General features: G+C 30.7%; 1 protein-coding gene across 1 annotated transcript in view; it reads left to right on the forward strand.

The window, feature by feature from the left end:
- Nucleotides 1-4,705, forward strand: part of LOC145257455 (protein FAM32A-like) — a 38,472-nt gene extending 33,767 nt beyond the window's left edge. Inside the window, exons 3-4 of the mRNA XM_080115663.1 lie at nt 2,647-2,700; nt 4,491-4,705. Coding sequence (XP_079971789.1) covers nt 2,647-2,700; nt 4,491-4,559 — 123 coding nt within the window. The 3' untranslated portion in view covers nt 4,560-4,705. The remainder of the gene's footprint in view (nt 1-2,646; nt 2,701-4,490) is intronic.
- Nucleotides 4,706-16,593: the final 11,888 nt, after the last annotated feature.

Genomic DNA, 16,593 nt, shown 5'->3' on the forward strand with positions numbered 1-16,593 from the left:
ACTTGAGATCAAAGTGAGTGAATTTTCCACCTTTTGCTTCCTCCAACAGGGGATGGGAAGTTGACTATAAATATAAAACTGAGCATGTGAAGAGAATGTTGGTATTCTACCACAACAAAATGTAAGCTATGAAAAACCGTTTTCTTGTTTTGAGTCTTTGTTTTTAGTTAAAGGAGAATGTGTTTCTAAACAGCTTTTACATTTTGGCATCAGTAAAACAATGAGGCATAATGCTATAGAAAACATCAGTAAAACAATGAGGTGTAATGCTATAAAAAACATCAGTAAAACAATGAGGTGTAATGCTATAAAAAATATCAGTAAAACAACGAGGCGTAATGCTATAAAAAACATCAGTAAAACAACGAGGCGTAATGCTATAAAAAACATCAGTAAAACAATGAGGTGTAATGCTATAAAAAACATCAGTAAAACAATGAGGCATAATGCTATAAAAAAACATCAGTAAAACAATGAGGCATAATGCTATAAAAAACATCAGTAAAACAACGAGGCGTAATGCTATAAAAAACATCAGTAAAACAACGAGGCGTAATGCTATAAAAAACATCAGTAAAACAACGAGGCGTAATGCTATAAAAAACATCAGTAAAACAACGAGGCGTAATGCTATAAAAAACATCAGTAAAACAATGAGGTGTAATGCTATAAAAAAACATCAGTAAAACAATGAGGCATAATGCTATAAAAAACATCAGTAAAACAATGAGGCATAATGCTATAAAAAAACATCAGTAAAACAATGAGGCATAATGCTATAAAAAACATCAGTAAAACAATGAGGCATAATGCTATAAAAAACATCAGTAAAACAACGAGGCGTAATGCTATAAAAAACATCAGTAAAACAACGAGGCGTAATGCTATAAAAAACATCAGTAAAACAACGAGGCATAATGCTATAAAAAACATCAGTAAAACAACGAGGCATAATGCTATAAAAACAAAAACTAAAAAATATCTAGAAATTCTTTATTTTTACTTGAGTTCACCCCAAACAAGGCATATTTCCACTGACATATAAGGGGGTACTGTAATTCAGGGCCAGATTTATAGAAGGGCATCCAAAGTGGGAAGTTGTGTAACAAGATATTTGTTCACATTATATTTAAATTTCCACGTTGGTACAGTTTGGGGAAATAGGGAGAGAATTCCAAAGGCAGGCAGTTTGAGGCGAGGAAAGAAGCTATTAGAGTAGGAATAGAGATACAAAATTGATAGACTATAAAAAAGGGGTGATTGGAGGTAATGACTAGGAGTTATAATCTATATGGTAATGAGATGTAGGCTAAGAGTGGTGAGTGAGTAATGGTTGCATTTGGAATGTGACATGGCCATTGAGGATAAAATCAACTGCATTGCCATCTTTTTTTCTTTTTTTGTTATTTAGTAGCTGAGCCTACAGGACACACAGGCACATGGGTGTTTTTGAGGCAATTAATTCTCTACAGTATGCAATACACAAGGCAAGCTAAGAATCCAATATGTTAAATGCTTTTAAACCTATTCTGAAATTATAATGAAACCTTGAAGTTAATGTGGGAGTTACTAAGAGGAAGTTGATGGGTTAAAACTGTTTTTAAAACTGGACAATGCAAATGACATCAAATTAGAACAAGTGGATTATAAGTGGTCACCTGTATTTTAAGTGGTTTCTTCCTTAATGCTCTACGGGCAAAAGGAAGTGCTCAATAAATGGTTGTTGACATTTGGAATGCCTTTTCAGGACATTACTAGTTTTGAATAAAATTAACACAAAAAAAAGTAAATTTAAACATAATTTATTGCATTAATGGAGAGTGTTGTTCATTGGCATAAATTTTTTTTTTTTCTTCGTACTCTTTATAAGTTTTTCAAATTAAAATTAAATTTTTACTATATATAAAAGCTTTTAGTGTGGGTGCTTATCTGCATCGTTTTTTAAACAATATTGACTGAATTATATCAATTGGCAATCATATATTCCATATATACTGGAAACTGCTTGTGAATTTGACATTCCCATGAAACTTCCTCCTTTGAAGAAAGCTAGTTCAACCTGCCTAGGGTTAATGTCACTTCAGTTCAGTTCAATATACATTTTATCATTTATTTAGGTATTGTTTTGTGGGGAAACACATTTCTAGATTAGCTGTATATATTATTTTTATACTGATTATTCATCACTCATCAAGTCCAAGAGTTAAAGGGATGGATGGCTTATCAGTTTAAGTGAATTGTGGATTAAAGCTGATGAATTTACAAAATTTGATTAATGAAGGCAGTTCATGCATGTTTATGGAATTTTTGTTTGATGTTAGTTACACCAAGGAAACTTTTTTTCAGTTGTGATAAGAAAATGAGTTCTTGCTATGGATGTCTTATCTGAATAAACCAGAGATTGAAGCTTGATCTAGCACTTTCTTCGGAAATAACACTAGAGAAAGATTAATGACAGAAGAAAGTGTTTCTTACTAGATTTTGAAGTCGATTTTATACTTTGTCTTTGCAAGGAAGAATGCATTTAGCGGCACCTCCCCAGATGTGGCAACAGTGCTCCATTTTATTTATCGAGCATTTATTTTTTTGTTTAATACAGGGAAAATTAACTTTACCTTTACTTGATTGTTCTCTTCTTTCTTACAGTTGGAAGAACAAATCATGGAACGAGCCAGCATGTCCCACAAAGAACGTATCATGGTATGACATTGTTTTGCTTTTTTTTCTTCTTCCTTTCCATTGTTTATATTTGAAAATGTTATTTGAAATCTAGGTAAAATTGCAAAGTAGTTAACAGTCGCAAAATCGTAAACAAAAAAATGATTTATTTACAAATAAAATGCTGAAATCGTGTTTTTAATATATATATATTTTTCATTCATTCAAAGTAATCTTTGACACACAAGAAAAAAAAAGTTTGTCAATTATCTATTGATGAAGTAAACTACCTTTTTGGAAATTTGTTTTTTTTTACTATTAACACTAAGTTCAGAGTGAGGATGCCACTCAAAATTAGGATTAGTGGTAGATTATCATTTTTTTTTATTTTATTGATTTTTTTTTTCTTTGAAAAAATAAATCCCCAATAACAGTTTAGAGACAAATGGATACTTTTTTTCTTGCGTCTTGTAAAGACAGCATTGAACAAAATAATTTAAAGTTCAAAAAAAAAATTTTTTTTTAATTTATTTAAAAACAGTTTCAATATAAGTACACAGTTTCTAATGCATTTGATACAAGTCGTTTTTTGTTGTTTTTTTTCTTACAATTTCTTGACTCTTAACTATTGTGAATTTTTACAGAAATTCAAATAGAACATCATAACATTATCCCTCTTATAAAAATTGTTAAACGCATTAACTTCAATATTTTTAATTTTATGAAACTTTGAGGCTTAGAGTTTGAAATAATTTTTAAACTTTTTATAAAAATGTTTAAATGAATTTTTCACTTGATTAAATTTATGAATTTTCGATGTACATTTTGTAATATTTACTTTTAATATTTGTCATCATTTAAGGTGTGATGTTGTAATTAAAATATTTGGAAATTTTCAAACTGTTGTCATTATCATATAGGTATGCCCAATTATTGTCTATGCTAAAAAGTGGGGGATCACAGGAACTTCTTTGAAAAAAATCCAGTTAAAATAAGCCACTGGACCAAAGTTAATAAACTGATCAGTATATGAAGTAATGAAAGCTGCACTTTTATTTAAATGTTTGTTGCGGATTTAAGACAAAATCAGTTTTTGTTTGTGCATTGCTCAAGGTTAAAAATATGAAGTTAAAAATTCCTATCGATTTCATTATTTAATAATTTTTTTATATTTATTAAATAATGAAATCGATAGGAATTTTTAACTTTGAAACAGCTTAAAAAATATAAAAACAAAATCAAATGTACTTTAACATAAATCTGATCTTTTTTATACATAAATTTGGGAACTTTTTTTTTTTTTTAATAAAAGTCAAAAAGTATAAAAGATTTGGTTCTTGTCTAGAATTTCCCTTTTATAAAAAAAAAAAATGAAAATAAAAATCTGTATGACATACCATTGACAAAACGAAAATATATTTTAAAAATCGTGTAAATTGATCAATAAGTTTTATTTCTGAAAAAAGAAAATCGAATTTTATGAGTAACAGAAGAGACTGCCTTGCAATTTAAAAAAAAAAAATTCACACTCGCAAGATTTGTTACAGTGCTTTCAAGTTCCTATTAATCGTTTAAAAATCATTTTCTTTATAAAAATAAAACTACTTGATCAATTGATATGATTTTTGGAATATATTGTTTTCGTCACAGATGCATACATGTAGATTTTTCTTTATTTTTGTATTTAATATCTGGTGAATTACGAAGAAGAACCACGCTTTTTTTTTCGTTTATTGGGTATACCTATCACAATAGATATTGATATATACCGAGGTTGTCGGCAACAAATATAGAAACTTTTATGTGATTTTTTTTTTTTTTTTCTTTTACAGGATTTTAACAGTCATCTTGATACACTGACAGAACATTTTGATATTCCCAAAGTCAGTTGGACGAAGTAGTCTCCCTTTCATCATTCCATTTATCTCCCTTTGTACAGACTATTTCAAGTTAAAAAATGCAACAACTTTTCATTCATTTATTCGCTCATTGTACATAACTTTTTTTTTTTTTTTTTTTTTAGAAATAAAATAATCGATTTTGTTGATTTTTTTTTTTTTTGATTTTTTTTTTTTTTTTTTTGTGCGTGTGTGGGGGTAATTTACAAGCATCTTAGTAATTTTTCTCACCACATATTCGGTAATGAAATCTAACAATTATTTAAAAGTTAAATATTAGGAAATATTAAGGAAATTTTTTTTCTCTTCCTAAAAAATATTGACAAGGAGCAAAGTTAAATATCTGTTCTGCTACTAAATTTGATCTTTTCTGTCCTCAGTCAATGAAGAAAAAACCCTTCTAAACTGAGGATATTTTTGTCTCAATCCAGACTTACCCTATTTGGGGAGCTCAATTTTCTCCATTAAAAACCAACTTTCTCTCTCAACTCTATGCTCTCAGGGTGGCAAATAGGGACAGAAACACTGAGAACACTCATTCTTTTCTTCATAAACTTTTCTCCTTGTATGATTGTTTTTCCCGTTTTTTATTGGTACAAACCTGTTTTATGCAGCCTGCAATGTTGTTGGCAGGTAAAAAGAAAAGAAATGGCTGTTACTTCTCTTTATGTTTGCTATTTTTCACCTGAAATGAAATGTTTCCAGTTTTGAATAAAACGGCTGATTTTTCAGTGACTTGGGCAGTTTGGACTTGGATGTTGGAGCAGCAAGTTTTGATAGCTGAGTTATGAGTTTGGGAGTAGTGAGTTTTGACAGCAGTGCATCAAATATAATCCTGCAAATTATTACTTGGAAAGTGTAGAATAGTTGACTCTTGACTATTTAACCACATAAAGGTGGGAGTGATGTTGTCTGATGAATTGGGATGCCAATCCGTTTTAAAGAAAATGATGATTGTCCTAAAAAAATTAGTAATTTTCAGATAAGGAGAGGATTGTAGCATTTCCTTCATGTTAAGTGTTTATTAGTGCAAACTCTGTATGCTTTGTTCAAGTTCTACTTGGGTTTCTATTCCCACATGTGGGGAGGTACCACACCAAGCACTCTTTCCTACCACGAGAGTGTACAAAATTCAATTCGAAATTTAGTGGAGGGAGGGCAATCTCTTCTCTCTCTCTACTGTATCATTATTTCCATGGAAAATCCTTGACTGATCTCCAATTTCAGGCTCCTTCTTGTAAAACATTCACAATCCATATGTTTAACATCAGGTGGAATTTTCATGGACAGATCTTCTTTGCAACAACTTTCAGTATGTGAAACACACTACTGCAGGATACAACTTGGTTGTGCTCAAATCTAATGTCAATAAATTCTTGTCATAAATTGACCCAGAACTAATCAACTGCAATTCATATTATTGATCAATGTTAATACCTTAATAGCATTTCTCATTTTTTGGTTCACAATCCGCATGTCACATTAATCATTATCCTGGTTCTTGGCCTTGATAAGTAATGATCCAATATCTTCTTGTATATAATAAAGTAGACACAATTTTTTCCTTTTGAACGAAACTGTCATAGATTGACAACAATAGATGCCACATACAAAATTATTATGTTTACGTCATTAGCCATTACATTATCTAGCTATAGAACACTATTACATACACATTTTTTCGTAATATTAAAACATTACTTTTATTCCGAGGAGCGCCATGACTATCATCATCCTAACCTACAAAGGAAATAGCTAAAATTTCACCCTCTCTATACCGAGTACTCTTATAACACCATTCTACACTGAGTGCATTTATACTTTTTCTTACTTTCCTGCATGTTAGCCGTTATTAAATGACTACAGATTTCTTACACAAATGCATATTCTTACCCCTATGTCCAACACAAATAATGATTTCTCTCTTTTAAATATCCGGCGCCGCTGATTGGATGAGAGGTATTCATTCTACAATTCCAACATTCAGTTATTCAGCCTTTAAACGAACAATTCAAAACTAAATTATGATGCATTGTACATACACAATATTCTTATGTTTTATTTACATATATTACAGGACATTTTCCCCACTGAAAAACTCTTACAGTTTATTTTTTATTTGTGAAAATATTACATTCCGAAAAAAAAAAAAATATTTTTCCTAACATGTAAGTTACATTTATCGTTGGCTTAATTCAGAATGCATTAACACATTTTCTAACATGGTACGAACTGAGAGAGATAGACAGTGAGAAACACTTATATCTGTTTTGGTTTTAATTCAAACACAATTTTTATTTGCTATAGACACACCTAACAATGACATAAAAAAACAAAGATATTGTAAACCATGATAATAACTTGAAGTTACTATTTACAAAAATAGCACGGTATGCACCACTTTAGTTTACATATTTAATTTCCTAAGGACCGTTTGAAGAGATCCACAATGATTGATATTTAAAGTGGTGTGTAATTATTTCTACAAAATATACAATAACACTAAAAAACAAAAACAAAAAATATATCTTTTTCCTAACACATAAGTTACATTTATTGTTAGCTTAATTGTGAATCCATTAACACCTTTTCAAGCACAGTAATGATCAAGAGAAAGAGAGACATCTGTTTTATCTTTATTCGAACACACTTTTTATTTACTTCAGACACACCTAACAATTTAATAAAAAAACAAAAGATATTGTAAAACTTGAAGTTAATTTGAAAATAATATTTACAAAAATAATGCAGTACGCACCACTTTATTTTACATATTTCATTTCCTAAGGACTGGTTTAATAGATTCAGGTACTTGTGCATAATTTGAACCAGGCGTAATTTGACATCCGATCAGCATTGCTTGGATGTTAACCGCCAAGCTCTGCCAATTATGAAAGTGTAACAAACGCTGCTTAAAAAAAAAAAAAAACATTGAAGGAAACATGTAAACATAATAATTTTTACAGAAGAAATAAATAAATAAAATTTACAGTTTTTAGGAAAGGGCTGCTTAATGAATTTAATGATTTTTATTTCCTTAAGTTCGTCTGCTACTTTGCAGTGCACTGATTGGCTGATCGATATCTTATGGCACATTACAATCAAACCGGAGCACATGACGTCATGTTCTGAGCAAAGCTGATCGGACGCTGAATTACGTCTGGTTCAAATTGTGCACAAGTACCAAATTCACAATGATTGAAATTTAAAGTGTTGTCATTATTTCTAAAAAAAGAAAAAATCTTTTTCCTAACACATAAGTTACATTTATGATTGCCTTAATTGTGAATCCATTTACATGTTTTCAAGCACGGTAATGACAGAGAGATATCTGTTTTTGTTTTCATTCGAACACACTTTTTATTTACTTTAGACACACTTAACAAAAAAACAAAAAAACAAAGATATTGTAAAACTTGAAAATACTATTTTCAAAAATAGCATGGTAACATAAGTGCATAAGCACTATTTTATTTTGCATTTTTCATTTCCTAAGGATGGTTAGAATAAATTCACAATGATTTAATTATAAATTGTTGTGTAATGATTTCTTAAAAATAAATAACTAAATGTTACCATGACTAAAAGTTCATTATTTTTTAGTACTTATTTTTATATTATTATTTAAATCATTGTGAATTTATTCAAACGGTCCTTTGGAAATGAAATATGTACAATAAAGTGGTGCTCATGCACTTACGTTACCGTGCTAGTTTTTAAAATAGTAATTTCATGTTTTGCATTTTTTTAATTAAATTGTTAGGGGAAAGTACAGAGTAGTTACAATACACCCGCCAGTTTGGTAACATAAGTGCACGCACGCTAAGTCAATCCCCCCTCCTCAAAAATATATATAATAAAATGATTATATAAATTCAAGTTTTATATCTTTTTTTGTTTGTTTATTTAATTGTTAGCTGAAAGCACAGAATTGTTACAGTTCGCCAGCCCAGTAACATCTTTTTTTTTTTTTGTTTATTTAATTGTTAGCTGAAAGCACAATAGTTATAGTTTGCCAGCCCAGTAACATAAGTGCATAAGTACCAAAAAAGTGATTTTTAATATCATATTCAGCTAAATCCATAACAAGCAGCACTTGATTAAATGGTTTATTTTATTGTCGCTACACCATAATCACGTGATTAAAATTTTACCAGACGAAAAATTGGGAGGCAAGAGTCACGAGAACCAAGATCGCATTTACATTGTTCACAAATAAGTTTTTCTATTTAAAAAAAAAAAAAAAAAAAAAAAAAAAAAAAATCATTATCAATTTAAACCAAGGTGATTAAGCACAAAATTATTTTATAGAAACTACAGTTACAAAATTATTAAAAAAACTAAAAAAAAAAATTAGCTTGCATACATATTTGTTACCTATTAGCATTATAAAAAGACTAATATTTAATAGAAGTTTTTGGGCAATGTAGTCACCGACGTTCCCTCTTTATTTCATTTTTACAGTTTTTTTTTTCTTGATCGAAGCTCATCCTATAACTAAAATGGGGTGTCTATTCCGACATCAATTCTTAACAGGGGTAGGTTGGGGGTGTCCATTCCAAAAGCCATTCTTAGCATGAGGATGGTGGGAGTGTCTATTCAAAAAGCTGTTTTTAAGAAGGTTGGGTGCTGAGCAATACCAACAATAGCCGTACTTAAACTTTTTACGAGGGTGGGGTATGCTTCCACCAGGCAACGCCGGTTAACGGGTCCTGCTAGTTATAAATAAAAGAAAGGCTTTTGCTGATATTTTTGGAAAACGTATGAGTGTAGTAGTCTCAAGCTTGTCTAATGATGAGATATGTTCTTAACATTCAGCAATAAATGGTCAAATATAATCAAAGAAATCTATTCAGGATTGGTATGTCATCACCTTATTCTTTTAATACTTAACAAAGAATCTTTTTTCCAATTCCATTTGCTGTATGTGACATTTTTTTTATGACTTTAGCCTTATCATCCATGGTCATTGGTTCAGTGAATTTATGGTGTGCATCTTGACAACAGTTCTGATTTCCTGCTATAGAAACTGAAAATGTCCAAGCTGGAGTTATGTTTTTTAACTATGATCTAATGTACATGTTGAATGAATTTAATGTTTAGTTGTCCCACGTTGTATTACGATTTAAAAAACAAAAAAAAAACAAACTGTTCTTTAAGTTCTTAGAGTGATCTCCCTTGCTTGTTGTAGTTTATTGATCAGGGAAAATAAGGATGGAGGTTTGGATAAATGGAGTTATGTAAAGAGTAAGCTAACAGTATGGGCATGTTGAATGAAGCTGTGGATGTTTAGTGTGAATGGAGACCCCGTGATATTATTGTAGATGTTTTGTTAAAAGTATCTAAGTGGTTAATGTAGCGTCAGAATATATCTGGTTATTGCGGTTTATCTCCAATATTCTTATAGGAGTCTGTAACATACTTCCATTGTATGGACGCCCAGTGTGAACAGAAACTCCACAATATTATTATGCCATCTTTAGACAGAACAGATACTACCTTTGGATCCTAGCCAAAAGACCAAAAAGGTATATTTTAGTTTCACGTATGACCCAAAAGTGACATCATTTTTTTTTTTTTTTTTCATTTTTTTTTTTTTATATTGCGTCTTCAGTAATTGGGAGATCCTATTTATTATAAAGGACGATAAAAAGTGATAACATAGTAGGAAAATTAAATTAACATATTTATGTAGTAATTTGATGAGAAAATTTATAGGAGTATAGATAATGAAAGTGTTATATATATAAAATCAAGAAGTAAAAATAGTTTGCAAGCCAAAAGCTCCTGTAAATTTAAAAAGAATATAAAGATTAATATCTATAAAGTCATCAAATAAAAAAGCCCAATGCAACCAAAATAAGCAATAGAGCTTATCATAAAAGAACACAATGGATGTGTAACGAATAAAGTTTAATGGAAACGTTTTTGTTTTGTATTTTTCATATTTTATGTATTTTTAAAAATTATTTTTGTTTATCTTCCAACGTGTTATGCAGATTTCAACTCAAGGGCAATAACTCTGCTTTCTTTTAATGTAAGGGAAATAACTCTTTCTTTTTATATATATATATATATATTAGCGGTGGGTACCCGACGTTGCCCGTGTGTTTGTAGGCGTGTGTGTTAAAAAAAAAACGTTAAAAGAAAAAAATGAAAGTTTTAGTAGGAAGATCGGATTGAACTCCGAAGCCTTGATGCGAAAGAGGAATCGAAAATGGAAAAAATAGGCAACCACCTAGGAATTGAGAAGCGTGTTAAATTAAGGGTTAAAAAGTCCCAGAAGTTTGATTGACAGTTGGCCGCTTAATGAGGTCATCGCGGGGTCATTACGACATATGACGACCTGTCATTTTTTTAATTACTGCGGGGCAGTCTTTACTTTGTTTCAATGCAGGTAAGTTTTGGCTTCCCGAAGATGATGGGGGTGGAAACCAGCTCCCCATTTAAAGGGGATATTCCAATTGGACGTTCGCGGGGATCGCGCTGCGAATGATGCCTAGCTGTATTTATCCCCCCCCCCCCGGCAAAAACTGTGAACAAAAACTGAAAGTGAATACCCGTCAAGCACAGATTGGGCAAGACCGGCAATCATGGGTGTCAGCCGAGTAGCGTCGTAACAGACGTAGAGTACTTGTAAAAAACAAACCGAAAAAAATCCCAATGCAAATAAAACCCAAAAAGAAACTTGAAGAAACCTACCTTGTAAAATTCTAATATGTTTAATATATTTTAGTATGTAATTTTTTGGATGTATGTTTTTTTTTTGTGTGTTTTTTTTTTTGTTTGTTTTTGCCAAATATTTACCCATAGTTTTTTTTGTATTTTTTGTGTTTATTTTCCAATACGTTTCGTTTCATAGATTATAAACATCAGTTATCGCTGTCATAGTATCTTTCCGGTTAAGAAAATAAATAATGAATAAGTAAGTAATCTAATAAGAATTCACCTGTCCACCTTAGTATCACCTTAAAAGTAACCGTGAACATAGTCGACGGAAAGAAATATAACTAAAATAAGAAAAATATAAAGTCGAGTATCTCCTTAAAAATAGCTGTAAACATAACCAAAGGGAAAAAGAAAATTAATAAAATAAGAAAACTATAAAGTGGAGTAATCGTATGAACATATGAAGAACGTCGATGGTGACACCGATGATTGCCGGTGTCGCCCGATCCATGCCTGACCGTAAATCAGTCGCAGTTGGTAAAGAAAAAAAACAAAAACAAAAAACTCATGAGACACAGAAAAAATAAAACTCCATGGTGGAAAAGAAAGGAACGTTGCATAAATACAGTTGGATACGCAAGTAGTAGTTGTCGACTGTAAGAGTTTGTTGTAAAACATGGAATCCATGGTTAGTTCGTTTCATTTTTTTTAATAAATGCGATTTTCTCTGTGTAAACTGTAAACGATAATGAGAAAAAAAAAAGCCAAGAAAATAAAAACCCAAAAAGGGGAAGATGGCACAAGTACCCATTGGATTAGGTAATAAAAGAAAAATAAATAAAGAAAATGGAAAAAAAAATGGAATAAGTAACCATTAGAATAGCTGTATGCCAATCCACTTTTTTTAAGCAACTACGAACGCAAACCGGTGTTTTCTTGTAATTTTCTACTGTGAATGGTCAAGTCCGGTGAAAATGGGTGGCGGTGGAAGGAAGAATCTAATAGAGAGAGAAGAGTTTACTACTTCCATTGATCCTAAGCGTTTTTTGCAGCGAACTCTCACCAGATGTAATATAGGAATCTACGATCAGCGACGTTAAGGAAAGCTAATATGCCTATAACACAGCTCAGATAATGTGCTGCAGCTTGTGTGTAATAGATTTGCATGTAATGTCTCGATTTTTAATCCTATTAAGGTCAAACTCAAACGGGAAAAAATGAGTTCATTTTATTTATTTATATATATATATTATATATATATATATATCATATTATATTATTATTATTATATATATATATAGAGAGAAAGAGAGAATAGACAGATAGAAGATAGATAGATAGAAGAAAGAATAGAAGACGATAGATAGAAGAGAAGAAAAGATATATATATATATATATATATATATATATATATATATATATATATATATATGTATATTTTAAGTCTCTCTAATCTATCTATCTATATATCTGAATTTAGGAAAACTCATCCCTTTTTGCTAGGTAGGAAAACTGATCCATAATTGAATAAGGGACCAATATTCCTACCTAGCAAAAAGGGACGAGTTTTCCGGGCACCATATATCTATATACTTTAGTACTGGGACAATTCCATTATTTTTTCCAATTCTGATACAACTACGGAATCTTCTAAATTTCCGATTCTGCTACAATTACCAGGTTTGTTTTATAAGACACATTAAAAAAAAGTGGCCAAAAAACAAACATATAATAAATAAATGCTATCAAAGGCAAGATAAGTTTTTTTTCTACTTATCTGGAAAAGTGTTTATTGTTTTTACTCACTTTCATACGTTTATTCAGTTTGAAAAACAAATGGTGTTTTGCGTTACTTGAGAACAAGAAAAATGGCTGCGAATTGACACCTAAATATTTGAAGTTTCAATAATGACTTAAAAATGAAAAAAAAACAAAACAAATATACTGTTAGAAACCTACCCAATAAATTTTACAGTGACATTCATTGGGTAGGTTTCTAACAGTATTTTTCTATTTTTATTTTTAAGTTATGAAGACTTCAAATACTTAGGTGTCAATTCACAGCCATTTTTCTTGTTCTCATGTAATGCTTGACACTATTAGTTTTTATAACCGAATAAACGTTTTAAATATGAATAAAACCACTAATAACTTTTCCAGAAAGGTATAAATTTAATTTTTTACCACTAACCCTAAGTCTGGCTGGAATGATTATAAAACCTGACTCAATCACTTAAAAAAGTTAATATTGCACAGAATTTATCTGAACAAATTTATTTTATTAACTGCCCTAACACACTAGAATAGCTCAGAAAGTCGGGTTTCCTTTTACATTAAATTTACATGTACAACTCTACATTCTAAAAGAATTCATATTTTCATTCCGGAAAGATTTTTCAAGGTGTCCACATATAATTGCCTGAAAAAACTAGAATCTCACTTTTATTTAGGAGATTTGCTGAAGACTTTCACATACTACCACTACTACTACTACAATGATATGATCTCTATGTAGTAAAATAATCTACTTAACTTCTATAATCAAATAAAAATATAAGTTTAGATATGAAACGAAATATAAGAAAAAACATCTTAGTAAAATATATTTTAAATTTCTTTCAAATATTTAACAAAATATATGCACCTACATTTTTGGTGGCAGGCAAATTTTCAGTCTTCATCTGTGTATTTGCATCTTATCTGTGGAAAGAATATAAATTTAACTGACGAAATTGTTTCAATTATATTGATAACTATAAATCATTTATTACTCACTTTGAGTTTATTGTCATTTTATTCACTTGCTTTTACGACTAGTAAACACTGTTAAACTGACTGGAGATTCTGAAATCCAAGAAACGCTGACACCAAAATGTGTCTAGCGTAAAAGTGTGAAAAATCTCTAAGTCTTCATTTAATTTTTTTTACCAGGTTTGTCAATGCTGATAAATCGAGCAAAACCTAAAATTTAATTTTTTATTTTTGTTTTATGGTGCAGGAACTGGAAATTAGATTAAGATTTTTCCGATTCCAATACCCCCAAAAGTTCTGATTTTTCTGAATCTTAATCATCATCGCAACACGTGTATATAATGTGTGTGTGTGTTTATATATATATATATATATACACAATACAATAATTATTTATATTTATCTTAAAAATCTTATATATGTGTATGTGTGTGTATGTATATATATATATATATATATATATATATATATATATACACGTATAAGATTTGGAAGATAAATATCAACAATTATTTTTATTTGATATTTTTAAAACATCTTTTTTACTACTCAGATGCCCAGAGTGCACAAATGAGAATGATCCTAAGTCTGTGTGGTAATACCTTTAATACATCTAGTCATCTGTTATTGGCTAGACCATTTCCTCCAGACCCAATCCAAGAAACAAAACATGACAATCTTTTTCTGCTTTTTTATACCCTATTATAGAAACTAACAAAGAAAAACAAAGCTTGTTTAAAATTCATTTTCGACATAAGACATAAGACATGAGTGCTGAGATTTTCACAAATGTTACTTAGACTTTTTTGTCACCAACTGTCAGTTCTACATCATTAATTTCTGATATGCAAAAATTTTGGGCATCTGAAACTCTTAACCAGTGTCGACAACACCCGACTCACCATGGTTGCTCAGCAAGGTAGCATGATGTCACCCAGCATCAGAAACAGTGTTACAATTGTAGATTTTTAATATATTATTTATTTTGAAGAGGAAATATCTTTTTTTTTTTCAATTCAAAACTGATAAAAATATATTTAATAAATTTTCATATTTTTTATTTTAATAAGAATTTTATATTTTATATTTGTTTCTTTATTTCAGATAATCTATTTTAAATCTATAAGGAGAGGTAAAAAAAAAAAAAGAATATCCCATGCCAAACTATGTAGGATAAAAAGACAAAATATTTTCATTAAATCAGTGGCCTACATTGTTTACATTGCTTTGTTTTTGTTTGTTTGTTTTTTGTTTTACAGTTCCAGTTAATTCTTAGTCGATATCTATCATCAAGATAAGTTCTTTAATAAAATAATATTGTTCGCAATTTATAATCTTGGTTCTAAATTCAAGATGAACAGCAGTTCTGCAAGCATTGCTACAAAGGTCAAAAGGGCACATCCTAGAATAAGGTGCAATCAAAGATGTTGCCACAAAATTCGGTACAGGAAGAAATACTGTACGCAAAATTTGGTCACGAGCACTAGACAGTTCGTCCGATATATCGGTGCCAATGGATTCTTTGAGCTGTAAGTTTCTCTGTGGCTGAAAAAAGAAGGACTATAGTTCACAGTTGGCAAAAATAAACACCATTTCCTTGAGAAAAAGAACCACTTTGAGGTCTACTGCTCAAGCATGGGGAATACCTAAGACAACGTTGATTGCAAGGATGAAAGATGGCGAAATTCGGGCACATTCAAATGCTGTAAAACCGCTTCTCACGATAGAAAACATGAAATGTTGCATAGATTTTTGCCGTTCGCAGTTGGATTTAAATCGAGGAACTTTTAAAGAAATGTTTGATGTCATACATATTGATCAGAAATGGTTTTACATGACGCAAAATGCAAGGAAATTTTATTTAGGCAAAGACGAACATGACCCTTTAAGAACCACTAAAAGCAAGCATTTCATTACAAAGATAATGTTTCTTGCTGCCGTAGCTCGACCCTGTTGGGATCCACATCGCAAATGTTATTTTGACGGGAAGATTGGAACTTGGCCATTTGTCAAACAAGAGGCGGCTAAACATAACAGCAGAAACAGGACTGCTGGAACAATGGTAACTAAAGTCATGGATACAATCACGAAAATTCAGATTTGTGAATTCCTTGTTGAAAAGGTCCTTGTTTCCACACGGAACAAATGGCCAAGTGGATCCATTGCACAACGAATCATAATTAAACAAGACAATGCTAAGCCACATGTACATCCAATGGACCCGGTGTTCAAACAAGAATCGGAGAGATTAGGGCTGAACATTGAACTGGTTAACCAGCCTGCAAACCGACCGGATCTGAATGTGCTTGACCTAGGTTACTTCAGTACAATCCAATCCGTTCAACACCAAAAGGCTCCAAAGAATATTGATGAATTAATTGAAGCAGTTGAAACCAGCTTTCAAGAATTAGAAAAATCAAAGTTGAACAACATTTTCCTGACATTGCAGGAGACAATGGAACAAATAATTTTGGCTGATGGTGGCAACAATTACAGGCTTCAGCATATGTCAAAAGCAAAGCTAGAAAGAAAAGGAAAACTTCCCACTTCAATTTTGATATCAGAAGAATTGAAAAGTTAATTAACACAATTGAATAAATAGTTAGATTTTGTAGCT

The sequence above is a fragment of the Euprymna scolopes genome, chromosome 3 (genome assembly GCF_053919585.1).
Source record: "Euprymna scolopes isolate OS-2025 chromosome 3, ASM5391958v1, whole genome shotgun sequence".
NCBI classification, from domain to species: Eukaryota; Metazoa; Mollusca; class Cephalopoda; order Sepiida; family Sepiolidae; genus Euprymna; species Euprymna scolopes.